The sequence below is a fragment of the Budorcas taxicolor genome, chromosome 5 (assembly GCF_023091745.1).
Source record: "Budorcas taxicolor isolate Tak-1 chromosome 5, Takin1.1, whole genome shotgun sequence".
Lineage (NCBI taxonomy): Eukaryota > Metazoa > Chordata > Mammalia > Artiodactyla > Bovidae > Budorcas > Budorcas taxicolor.
Window position 1 is genome coordinate 18,961,062 of NC_068914.1, and position 13,528 is coordinate 18,974,589.

The 13,528-nt window shown below is 53.5% G+C and overlaps 1 protein-coding gene across 1 annotated transcript; it reads left to right on the top strand.

Moving 5' to 3' along the window:
• The first annotated feature begins 299 nt into the window (after nt 1-299).
• PRF1 (perforin 1) lies at nt 300-4,322 on the top strand. The gene is made up of 3 exons (XM_052641277.1): nt 300-335; nt 1,871-2,410; nt 3,194-4,322. Exons 2-3 carry the CDS (start codon nt 1,875-1,877, stop codon nt 4,320-4,322), a joined length of 1,665 nt encoding a protein of 554 aa, XP_052497237.1. The 5' UTR covers nt 300-335; nt 1,871-1,874.
• The last annotated feature ends 9,206 nt before the right edge of the window (nt 4,323-13,528 follow it).

Below are 13,528 nucleotides of genomic sequence, written 5' to 3' on the forward strand. Positions count from 1 at the left end.
CACGAAACCTCACCTGTTTGCCCCAGGTTCCCATGTGCCAGGCAGCGCTGCTTGGCAGATGAGCCTCTGGCCCTCACCACTTGTTTCCTGAGGGCTGTCAGCAAGCCGGATGGGGAGGTGAGGACAGGGTGGGTGCCGGTGGGCGGTGGCCAGCGGGGAGAGCACAAGGGACCCGTGACTAGAGCTGGTGGGGGCGGGGCAGGAAGCAGGCGTGATGTGAGCTGTGGCCTGGGTGATGAGCTTGTGGTGAGCCTGCCTGGGGGGCTGCGCCATTTCAGGAGCTGTCCGTGGGGAGAGAAGGTGTCTGCATAGGAGCATCTCAGCACGGACTCCAGGTAGGGAGGAAGCAGGGGGCCAGGGAGGCTGGGAGCCCCTAGGTGGGGACAGAGGGGCACAAGAGCCTGTCTGGGGAAGAGCCTGATGGAGCAGGAAGTGCTGTGCCCCAGAAGACAAGAGGCCAGCGTCTAGACTGTGCTCTACTACTGACTCGCTGGGCAGCCTCATGCCCACCCAGGGCTTCAGTTTTCTGTTATACAAAATGAAGAGGTTAGAGTACATCGTCTTTAAGGCCCCTTCAAATTAAAACTAAAAAAAAGTCCAGAAACAGGCTCTCTGGGAGATAATATGATGAGGGTCAGGGTGGAAATGAGTAATAATTTTTTTGGCCACATCACGCAACATGTGGGATTTTAGCTCCCCGACTAGGGATCAAACTTGCACCCCCTGCAGTGGAAGCACAGAGCTTTATCTGCCAAACCACCGGGAAGGTCCCGAGACTCAGTTTTTTAAAGTTATGAACCACGTTGGCTCCCTAAGTGAGATGATCTGAGGGCATTCCAAAGACTCCTCTTCTCCTGTTTACCTCCCTGGGGCCTGCTGTGTTGCCTGGAATTTTGCCACTCCTTTGGGGAAGGCATGGGAGGCTCCAAGCTAGAATGCAGGGCAGGTTCCTGCCCTCCGTGATCCCCTGGGCCTCCAACAAGCTGCTGTCCCTGGTAGGTGCGGGAGCGGAGCGGTCTCTGAGGAGCTCAGTTTGGACAGGGATAGACTGGAGATTCCAGTTCATAAGCAGCCCCAGTGAGGCTCCTGAGCTACCTCCAATTGAGGAAGAACCTTTTAGCTAAGCATTTAGTGATAGGCTCACAGATATGAGCAGAATTCAGCAGAGCCAGGCAGGGAAGGCAAAAGAGGAGATGAGCATCAGGAGAAGAGCAAACCGAATGGCTCCTCCCCACACTGGGTCTAGGGACACAGGTGCTCAGGCAGCTTTTATCCTAGAATTCAGGCTGGTGTTCTTCCATGAGCTCAGAGAGAGGCCCCCAAGGCGCAATGGGAGGAAGATGGTGATGCGCAACCTCATTTCTTCCCCAGTACTGCTAAGAGCTTAATGGGGGAGGGGGCGGAGTGAGAGAGGTGGGGTGGGTAAAGAAAGCATGGCTTGTTCTTGAATCCAAAATGATCCCTCTCCAGAATCCAGGCTACCCTAGAGTTCCCAACTTCCTCCTCAAATCTGCCCCAGCTACTCTCTGCCCCCTCCTCTGCATGCAGAACCCCTCTCCACCAACAGTAGCTGCGGTCCTAGGGGCAACACCATCCATCTGGATTCCTATTCAAAATCCTAGGAAGGTCTCCACCTGGCTGTGTGACCTTGGGCAAGTCCCTTCCCCTCTCTGGGTCCAGCTGTACAATGCAGGCGGTGGACCAGATTTGTAAAGGCCATACCAGCTCTGACACCCAGTGACTTGAGAGATGTATCTCCATCCCTCTCCACCGCATATGTCCTGATAACCTACAGTTGGAGGAAGGGTTGGCCACCCTTCACGCCCCTGCCCACAGCTTCTGGGAGACCAAATGCCCCCTGTCTCCACAGCTCCATGGCTGCCCGAGTGCTCTTCCTCGGCATCCTCCTGCTTCTGCCCATACCTGCCCCTGCCCCCTGCTACACAGCCGCCCGCTCTGAGTGCCAGCGCTCCCTCAAGTTTGTGCCGGGCTCCTGGCTGGCAGGGGAGGGCATGGATGTGACCAGCCTCCAGCGCTCAGGCTCATTCCCAGTGGACACACAGCGTTTCCTGCGGCCCGACGGCACTTGCACCCTCTGCCGCAATGCCTTGCAGAAGGATGTCCTCCAACGCCTGCCCCTGGCAATCACTGACTGGCGTGCCCACGGAGCGGGCTGCAAGCGCAGGGTGGTCAAGTTAGAGGGCCGCTCCACAGAGGATGTGGCTGGGGAGGCGGCCAACAGGATCCAAAACAACTGGCAGGTGGGGCTGGACGTGTCTCCCCAGCCAAGTGCTAATGTGCGCGTGACAGTGGCGGGCTCCCACTCCCAGGATGCCAACTTCGCCGCCCAGAAGACTCACCAGGACAACTACCGCTTCAGCCTGGATTTAGTGGAGTGTCGCTTTTATAGGTGAGCACTGGGGGTGGAGGGGACTTGAGAAAAGGCATGGGAAACTCAGGGTGATCTGGGAGTCCTGGCAGGGAAAGGTGGGGACTGGAGGCTACTTCCACCAGGAGGAGATGCCCAACCCCCTCTTTCTTGGGCATTGCCAGCTTCCAGTGGGCAGGAGACCCAGCTCAGTCCCTCTTCCCTGGGCCTGTTTCATCCACTCAAGCACTCTTCATTTCTGCCTTCTCAGGCTCTGTGCTGGGAATTATGACTACAGGTTGAACCAAAGTCGATACGCCCCAAGTCCTCAGGGACCTCGTCACCCTGAGAAATGCATGTCTCCATGGGACCTAGAGTCGCCGACCCTGATTTTTCTCACGGAAGGCCATGTTTCCCACACAGTGAGACAGGGCACCTCCTGACCGCATGGCCAGAGCTGTCAGGAGCCTGGGCACACAGGACCCAGTCCAAGAGACAAACAGACAAAGTCCACAGGACGAGGTTCCAAAGCCAGAAGGTTACCAACAGTAAGGTAGCATTGCTTTTAAAATTAGAAAATAGAGAGGAAAAAAACCAAACTTTTTTGAGTAAGAAAAACAGAAATACCTATACAAACTATCTAGGTTATCAAGGTGCAATGGGCAGAGTGGGTCTCCCTGCTGGATTGGTGATTCAGAGCTTGGGCTTTGGAGCCAGGCCACCTGGGTTCAAGTCCTAGCTCTGACACTTAATCTGACCTTGGGCAATCTCAAGGGGGTTACTGAAAGGGACCCACCACTGGGCTCACCTGCTGTTTTCTCTCAGTTTTCACCTGGTGCACACTCCCCCAGTACACCCCGAGTTCAAGAGGGCCCTCAAGACGCTGCCCCCCCACTTCAACACCTCCACCGAGCCCGACTACCACAGGCTCATCTCCAGCTACGGAACCCACTTCATCCGGTCCATGGAGCTGGGCGGCCGCATCTCGGCCCTCACTGCCCTGCGCACCTGCGAGCTGGCCCTGGAGGGGCTCACGACCAACGAGGTCGAGGACTGCCTGGCTGTCGAGGCTGAGGTCAGCATAAGCGACCGCGCCAGTGCCTCACCATCGTTTAAGGCATGTGAGGAGAAGAAGAAGAACCACAAGATGGGGACCTCCTTCCACCAGACCTACCGGGAGCGCCATTCCAATGTCGATGGTGGCCACCACTCAACCATGCATGACCTGCTCTTCGGGAACCAGGCTGGGCCCGAGCAGTTCTCAGCCTGGGTGGCCTCACTGCAGGACAGTCCTGGCCTGGTGGACTACACGCTGGAGCCTCTGCACATGCTTGTGGAGAGCCAGGACCCGCGGCGGGAGGCCCTCAGGCGGGCCGTGAGCAAGTACGTGACTGACAGGGCACGCTGGAGGGACTGCAACCGCCCGTGCCCCCCGGGGCAACACAAGAACCCGAAGAACCCATGCCAATGCATGTGTCCTGGCTCAGCAGCCACCACCCAGGACTGCTGTCCCCGGCAGAGGGGCCTGGCCCACCTGGAGGTCATGAACTTCAAGGCATCGGGTCTGTGGGGAGACTGGATCACAGCCACAGACGCCTATCTGAAGGTCTTCTTCGGCGGCCAGGAGCAAAGGACCGCCACAGTATGGAACAATAACAACCCCAGGTGGATGACACGGCTGGACTTCGGGAATGTGCTCCTGGCCACCGGGGGCCCCCTGAGGGTGCAGGTCTGGGACGCAGACTCTGGCTGGGACGATGACCTTCTTGGCACATGTGACCGCACCCCAAAGTCTGGCTCACATGAGGTATCGTGCCCCATGAACCACGGTCTCCTGAAATTCTCCTACCAGGTCAAATGCTTGCCTCACTTGACAGGGGAGAGGTGCCTGGAGTATGCCCCCCAAGGGCTTCTGGGGGACCCTCCAGGAAACCGGAGTGGGCCAGTGTGGTGAGAGAAGTGGGTCCTGAGAGGACCAGTGTGCCAAACTGGAAAGGTCCCATGCAGGAGCCCAGAGGGTCTATACCTCCATGTCTCCATTAGACAGATGGAAAACTGAGACTTTTTTTTTTTCCAATGAGGCGGCTGAATTTACAGGCCAGCCCTCAGCCCTGTCCAAACTGCCTTAGCTCTTCAATATTCTCAAGCCCAGGAACGGAGGTGGAGCTGGGTTAGGCCCCACAGCTAGTGCTACACTGCCCTACAGGTCAAAACAGGGCGGAAAGCCAGGAGGCTGCTCCCGCCAGGCTGCCTGGTGTCATTTACACCATTCCCTTGCAGCCCCTCTTCTAGCGTGGTGCATTCTTCATCATATTAGACCTAACCTCTTTGGCCCCAGCTGCTCCATTTACTCTGTTTTCTTGGCCCACCAAGCTTCGCCTCTCAGCCACAATCCAGGACTGTCTTGACTCGTCTCATTGTGTACACAGTCTGACCAATAAATGTGATGTGATGATAACCATGATGGTGGTGGTGGTAGCAGGGGAGACGACAGAGACCAGCCATAGCCTCGGAGATGAACTCCGACCTTAGCAACCTGACCCCACAGAACAGGTGGTTGACCCCAGGGGCAGGCAAGGAATGTAAATAAACTGTTTTCCCAATTTTGTTGGAAATGGGGAGGACCCAAAATACCTCAGTCTCATAACTCTCTGATTCGAGAAAGAGCAGCGTAAACAGGAATAAACACGAGTGGATGTTCAACTCTGAGCGGGGAGATCAGAGGGAATGGTGAAGTCTGGGATGAGCTGAAGGGCATGTCTTATCCAGGGTCGGGGCAGAGGAGGGGCATTTCTGCAACAACCAAAGGTTCCCAGGCAGGAACGTGAGCCCGGAGCTTTTCCTAATTCCTTAAAGTAACCAGAAATCCCAGTTTGACTCCCAAGTGTTGGCAATTCCCTTCACTTTGTAAAAATAAACCAACATAGGCAAGCACAGTATAAGCCAAAGGACATGTATGCAGGTCATGATTGTTCCAGAGCAATCATTTGAAAATTCTAATTTCAGAACCTGGCTGACTTAACAGCTCTCTGCGTCCTACAATTCCAGGGGAGAAGGCAGTGGTTTCAAGGGCTCCTGGCCTTGGCAAGAAGGAACCTTCAGAGCCTCAGGCTATGATGTAACATGACCTGGTCTTAGCTTCCTGTGCCTGGAACACAGGCCCATGGGGTGGGCGGCCTCCTCGACCTGGTGGGATTTGGCTGTGCAGGGCCGCTGGCGGTGGGGCTCAGGGTTGCTGGCACAGGCCTCCTGGATCTCTTTGAAACTCCCTATAAATTAAGCCCTTTGAGGTCTGTGGACCCATTGGCTCAAAAGCCCAGCAGTGACATTATACTCACCCTGAATCCCCAAGTGGGGCAGGGGGATTGGCAAGCTCTAGAAGCCTGGTTGAAACTGCTGTTCTTACACCTTTCCCTTCACAACCACACACACACACACACACACACACACACACACACACGAGCACAAGAGAAATTATGCAGCTTCCCTCTGGCTGCTGTAGCTGTTGAAAATAAACATGGCTATGGGCCGTACCCTTGAGAAGAGTGGGGCCAGGGCAGACCTGGCTCCAGAAACAGCTCTGACCAGAGATTGGCAGTCTTGGTCTAGGCCCCACGTGGTCAGTGACCTCCAGAAAGTCCCCCTGAGCCTTGGTTTCCCCAAAAGGACGATCTGCGTTTTACTCCCTTCCCAGGACTGTTTGGAAGGGGGTCATGAGCCTTCCCAGAAGGTCAGTGCTATAGAAGCAATCCTGGGAGGTCATCTGATTAACCCTCCTGGTTTTGCATTTAAGCAAACAGAGGCTCAGAAGAAGCGACTGGGCCAGGGCTGCAGAGGTCAGTGGCTGAGCGAGGCCTCTGTGAGTCGTGGGCGCTCCACTCGGAGAACAGCTCTAGAGAGACCAGCGGGACTCAGACAGGAGGGCCCACAGGGAAAGGGGTGGTGTTACCAAGGAAAAGGAATGGCTGATGCTGTTGAGGGGCAGCCAAGTAGCCCTCAGCTCCAATGCAACACTTTCACTGACATTCCACTGACACTTTGTCACACTTGGGGCCCCTCGCTTGTTCAGGAAATTCCTTGCTGTGCCTGATGTCTTCCATCCGCCCTCCACATCTCATCCTCACCCTGCTCCATTCTGCTCTGGCCCGGAGGCTGGCCAATCTGAGCCTGTCAGCGGGCAGATGGGAGGGAGGGAGGGAGGTCTAGGAGACAAATGAGGTGGCCTTGGGCTCGCTGTCCCTGTGTCGCCACTCCTCTCCAGGGTGTCCCTGCATGTCTCTTCCTGTGTTCCAGACATTGCTCCCTCCCCTCATCCCTTCAGACCTAGGGACATGACTGCTCCACCACTACCAATCCTGAGTTATCACACTGTCCCATCCACTTCTCGACAGCCCCCCACCTTTGTCAAGAGGCCCTTTATAGATACACATACACATGCTGAGTCACTCAGTCGTGTCCCACTCTGTGACCCCATGGACTGTAGCCCGCCAGGCTCCTCTGTCCATGGGATTCTCCAGGCAAGAATACTGGAGTGGGTTGCCATGCCCTCCTCCAGGGGACGTTCCCGACCCAGGATCGAACCCTTGTCTCACATGCTCCTGCGTTGGCAGGCGGATTCTTTTACCACTAGGGATACCTGAGAAGCCCCCTTTATAAACCCTCCTCAAGTTATAATTTGAATATGCCCAGGCTATGGTCTAAATGCTTATGTCTCCCCACGAGTCATGTATTGAAATAGCAATCCTCAGGGTGATGGTATTAGAAGGTGGGGCCTTTGGAGGTAATTAGTCGTGAAGGTGGAGCCCTCTTAATGTAGGTTAGTGCCCTTATAAAAGAGGCACCAGAAATATCCCTGGCCCCTTCCCCTATGTGAGGACACAATGAGAAAATACCTTCTCTGAACCAGAAAGCAAGCCCACTGAATCTGCTAGCACCTTGATCTTGGACTTCCAGAACTGTGAAAAGTAAATTTCTGTTGTTTATAAGCCACCTGCTTGTGGTATTTTGTTACAGCAGCCAGAACAGACTAGGACAGCTTCCTATAGGGGCGCTGATGACATACCAGTGAGTCTGGCAGGAAGAAGGACCACTTTGCCCCGGAAGCTGAAAATGCCCGATTCTTCCTTCTCCAACCTCCCCTGCAACTAGGAGAAGACGTGTGACTGGTTTACCAGTTGGATGCAACTGGCTCTGGTATGGGATTCCTACAGAAGCTGATGCTGAGATCAGGCGATTATGTGGGCGGTGACCCCAGGGAGCCCAGCAGGGGAGAGGGGTAGTAGGCCAGGGGAGAGAGGGTAGTCATAAAAGAGGCATGATCCAACAAGTTACCATGTGGGCAACCAGAGCCAACGAAGAGATATCCCAGCTGGGAGGGAGGGAGCTGGGCTTCCATACATCACCTCCCACCCATCATTGGTTAGGCCTGAATTATTTCCCTACTTATTTCATCCAGACTTGGCTTCTATTTCTGGCAACTGAAAACCCTGGTGACGACACCATTCCATCTTCTCCCTTGCTGCTTCAACACATCACCCCCCTTCCCAACCCTCCTCCCACTCCACCCTGGTAGGCCCTTGTCTTAGAGCCACACTCAATTGCTCCCAGCACTCCCCTCCCCAGGGCATGGAGCAGGGACTATTCACAGATTCCAGCATTCACCCATGGTTACCGAGCACTTTCTGTCAACTGGGTCCTGCAGCCAGTGGACAAGCCATGTGGAGCATCTGCCTTCTCGTGACCTGTGTCTGATGGGGAGATGATGTGAGCGTGGAAGAGATTCATGGAGCACTGACCCCGTCACCTGGGCCCTTCCACGACTCTTCCATAACTCGGGGCTTGGGTTGACAACAGCCGAGGTTTTGTTTTCTAAGCAGTTACCACAGTACCCTCATCTCCCTACAGACACACTTCGTGGTCTCTGAGGTGTGGCCCCAGCTGGTGCAGCGACCGTGTCAGTGTCTCTGACATGTGTGAGCAGGGGAGGATCTGCTGGAGAGCAGCTATGTGGGGGTGGAGAGAGCCCGAGGGGAGGCACAGGGGCCCCTTGCAGCTTTGAGAGGCTGTGAATCCTCTCTACAGTGATTATTCCCCCACATCTGTCACCAGAGTCAGCCAACTCAGCCTCCTGACATGCGCCCCCTTCTGCTCACAATCACAGCCTCTCCAGCACAGGCCATCCACATCTTTTGCTTGGACAAGTCTTCCTGTGGCCTTCTCACTGGTCTTCGGGCTCCTGTCCACCCCTCACTGTCCCTCCACCCCATAACCACAGTGGTGCTCACACCCTGCCGGATCCCCTGGGCCCTACTGCAGGCTGGCCTTGCCTCTCTGCCTGAGGGCTCCAGGGGGAGGCCAGAAGTGCTGGGGAATCATGCCATGCCCCACTCAGCCCAGAACAGCCCTCAACCAATGCTTGATGGGAGGTGGTATATAAATACCCCAGCTCCCTCCATCTCAGGGCTGGAGTGGAGGTGGGGATAACTCCAAGGGACATATTCAAATTCAGTGACTCCCAGAGTTTCCCAACAGGGTTAAGCTCCAGTATCCACAATGGTGACCTGCTTGACCACCCATGCTCTCTTGGCTGTCTCACTTCCCTGGCTCAATTCTCCACTCCCCTATGGGGTATTTTCTGGGATTACTTCCTACACAAACAACTCATTGGCAAATCCCTGTCTCAAGGTTTGTCTCTGGGGAAACCCAGCTAAGCAAACCACACCACTGCCTCACTTAAAACTCTTCATTGGTTCCTTGTGGTTCTTGGGATAAAGTTCAAAGCCCCTAGTGTGACCCACATTCTGCCCTGATCAACTCTGCCCCCAGCCCATCCCCCACCAAGCCCTTCCTTGCTGAGCAAGTTGATTCTTCTGATGGCTACACTGTCTCTAGCCCTTCACGTGTGCTGCCTCCTCTTTCTGGAATTTTTATCCTACACCCAAATTAAGTCCTCCTCAGCCTTGGGCTCCAGCTTTCAAAGGTGGCTTCCTCCAGGAAGCCTTCTTGCAGGAAGCCTGGCTTGCAGGTCTGGGTCATGGCCCCCCATACCCTGCTCCCATAGACCTCATTATCTCCCCATCACAGCACTGTGAGGCCAAGGGCCATTTCTATCTTATTCACAGTTGAATCAATTAGTCCAGCTCCTGACATCAGTTTGATGCTTGAAAAACATTGGATGATCAGATGAATGAATGAATTCTACCAAAGAATCTTCTAGCCTCACTTGAATTCTCCCAGAGATAGAACTCATTACCTCCAGAAGTTGTTCTACATATGGAAAGTTCTAACCATGAACCATCATGTGACATAGAAACCTGCCCCTTTATGAAGTCCAGCCATGGTCACGGACCAGGGATACTGTGTCTAAATATACAGTCCCATCTCTCACTTGGTTGGGCAGAAGGACCACTAAGCTGACTCCAGTCCAGGCAATGGCTGTCCCTCACCCCTCTTTGTGTGAAGGAGCCACAGAAGGGCCACCCACTGTCCAGGTCAAGGTGGACAGGGGACTGGGTCAGTCAGCCATCCTCCTCTCTGACAGTGAAAACAAGAAGCTTTCATGGAAGGTGAAGGATGGTTCTTGATTATTATCTACCCAGACCTTTTATTTCTCAATGGGCTCAGTCACCAACTGAGAAAGTCCCAGTTGGGCCATAGCTGGTACCCACTTGGTCTAGGCAAGCTGTGACCCCAGAAGGGCCAGGCCCACCACCTTAACCTGCTCATAGAGTTCTCCTTCCCCCATCCGCCTCTGCCCAAAGAGGTCTTTTCCAGCTAAGACTTCCACAGCCCAGGCAGCCACACACACAGACTGGGGCAGACTGGGCATCTGCCTGACTTATCATCATTAGGGAGAGGGTGATAGGGTGGCGGGTGGGTGTGTACAGATGAGACCAGGGTCACAGGTGATATTCTCAAGGGGTGATGAGGGTTAGTGTTGCACAGAAAGAGACCAACCTCCATCAGAGACAGGATCCTCAAGAGCAGCCAAAGACTGATGGCCAATCCAGGCAGCAGTGAAATGACTCCAGCCACAGGTTCACCCCAAACTGGCCATAGAAACTCAACCATATGAACCTTGACTTTGATCCAACACTGAGCCCCAACCCCAACCAGTTCTCTTCTGCACCTCATAATCACATAAAACTCCTTTCAGGCCCCCAGGTCCCAGCTGTAGAACAAGGAGCTAGAACAATGATTTCTGCGTGGTTTTCCAGCTAGGAGGGACTTGACCCTAGGTCCTCAAGTCGGCTGGTCCCTGACACTCAGTGGGTGTGGCTGAAGAACCCGACAGCCCTGTTACCCCAAATCTGCTGGGTGGGCAAACCCCACAATCACCGCCCCCACCCCCCATTCTCAGAAGTACTGCTCCACAGGCGCTTCTCTTCACAAAGCCAGATTTGCAACCCTGGCCAGCCAAACCAGAACAGCTGCTATTGTTTTGCAGACTATAATGGCAATCTGTTTACTGCCGGGTTTGACTGCACATCTGGAGCTCTCAGTTAATCTCCACAACAGCCGGTTCCCTGTTTCTTCTTAAGAGGCCCATGACGTCAGCTTACTGGCAGGACACTGACTTTTCCCCTGGGAGACCCAAACTCCCCATGAGATCCACCACCATGAAAGACAGCTGGCCCCCCAGGAAAACATATTTGTCTCCCTCTCCTCTCTATGCACAGGAATCATCACCTGGTGGACGGGGGACCTTCCCCCAAGGTCCCGCCTCCGTGGAGGCCTTCACTAAGGATGTCACTCCCACCTCTGCAGATCCTTCTCCCACGGGAATGTGGGGCTTCATGAGACTTCATTTTGTGAGGCATTTTTCCAAGTTGCAGTAATTGAGAGACCCCCCCACTGCCTCTCCTTGCCGCTACACTACCCTTATTTTTCTCTTACTAACACTACAAGTAAAATACTAATAAGTGCTTGAGTGCTTATGGTAGAATTTTGATGGCTCTACGTGCATTAGCACATTTAATCTTCCCAGCAGCCCTACGAAATGGATGTATTCACCCCTGTTTTAGAAATGAGGTCTCCCAGAAAGCTGAGGAGCACGCGTCTCTGGCTGTCCCACTGTGTGACTCCTGAGATGTCCAGAATGTATTCTGCACCATGTCCCCTAATGTCTTGTCCTCATAGTCTTCCCAACCATCACCACACAAAGCCCTCATGTGAAGAAGACTCACTTTAGGGGGATGCTCTCAGGAAGAGCAATTCCCTGATGCCACCGGCCACTTGTTTTTTTTTCTTTTTTTTCACTTAATAAGATAAGACAACATACAGAGCATAGTAGGGCTTCCCTGGTAGCTCAGACGGTAAAGAAGCCGCCTGCAATATAGGAGACCCAGATTCTATCCCTGGGTTGGGAAGATCTCCTGGAGAAGGAAGTGGCAACCCACTGCAGTATTCTTGCCTGTAGAATTCCATGGACAGAGAAGCCTGGTGGGCTATAGCCCACGGGGTCCCAAAGAGTCGGACACAACTGAGCAACTAAGCACGCATGCACAGAGCATAATATTTATCATTTTAACCATTTGAAAGCATACAGTTCAGTAGCATTAATTACATTCACAATGTCGTGTAAGCATCACCTCTATTTTTTATTGTTCAATTGCTAAGTCAAGTCCCAACTCTTTGCAACCCCATGGACTGCAGCACGCCAAGGTTTCCCTGTTCTTCACTATCTCCCAGAGCTTGCTCAAATTCATGTCCATTGAGTCAGTGATGCTATCTCATCACCTCATCCTCTGCTGCCCCCTTCTCCTTTTGCCTTCGATCTTTCCCAGCATCAGGGTCCTTCCCAATGAGTCTATCTATACTTGAAAGAAAGAAAAGTGAAAATGAAGTCACTCAGTCGTGTCCGACTCTTTGTGACCCCATGGACTATAGCCTACCAGGCTCCTCCATCCATGGGATTCTCCAGCCAAGAGTACTGAAGTGGTTTGCCATTTCCTTCTCCAGGGGATCTTCCTGACCCAGGGATTGAACCCGGGTCTCCGGCACTGCAGGCAGACGCTTTACCCTCTGAGTCACCAGGGAAGCTCATCAATACTGAAACTTGTTCATTATCTCCAACAAAAACGCTATTGCCAGTAACAATAACTCCCCCTCCTCAGCCTCTAGTAACCTCTATTCTATTTTCTGTCTCTATGAGTTTGCCTACTCTAGGTACCTCATGGAGAAGGCAGTGGCACCCCACCCCAGTACTCTTGCCTGGAAAATCCCATGGACAGAGGATCCTGGTGGGCTGCAGTACACGGGGTCATGAAGAGTCGGACACGACTGAGCAACTTCACTTTCACTTTCCACTTTCATGCATTGGAGAAGGAAATGGCAACCCACTCCAGTGTTCTTGCCTGGAGAATCCCAGGGATGGAGGAGCCTAGTGGGCTGCTGTCTATGGGGTCGCAGAGTCAGACACGACTGAAGCGACGCAGCAGCAGCAGCAGCAGCAGGTACCTCATATGATTGGAATCATACAGTATTTGTCTATCGTTTCTGGCTTCTTTCATTCCACATAATGTTTTCAAGGTCCATTCATATTGTCAGCTGTGTCAGGCCTCTATTCTTTTATGGCTGAGTAATAGTCCACTGCATGGATATTTCACTTTGTTTACCCATTCTTCCTTGGATGGACATTTGGGTTGTTTCTTCCTTTTGGCTATTGTGAATAATGCTATGATGAACACTGGGGTACAAGTTTCTGTTTGAGTCCCCGTTTGCACTTCTTTTAGATCAACAACAAGGAGTGGAATTGCCGGGTCAGACGGTATTTCTGTGTTTAACCTCTTGAGAAACCACCGCTCTATTTCCGGCAGCCTGCCATTGGCTTCTCAGCTGGCCTCTGCCTTGACCTTCCTGTGTCTATCTTCCCACCTGTCAGGCCAGGACCTAAAACAAGATCCCACTCAGCTCTCCACCATTAGGGAGACCAACCTCATGCTCATGGTAGGGTCATGAGACTCCAAGCCTTCCAAGCACCAAGGATCCAGCCCCACTCACTGCTCCGCCACCCCTCCCAGAACTCCCTGTTAGAGCAATGCTCCGCCCTGGGGTGGGGGGGGGGGGGCTGTGAAGAAAGCCAAATGGGTGGGGCTGTCACTAGGCCTTGAGACTCTTTTGCATGGTACTGTCTTGATCATCACTGCCTCTATGTCCCTA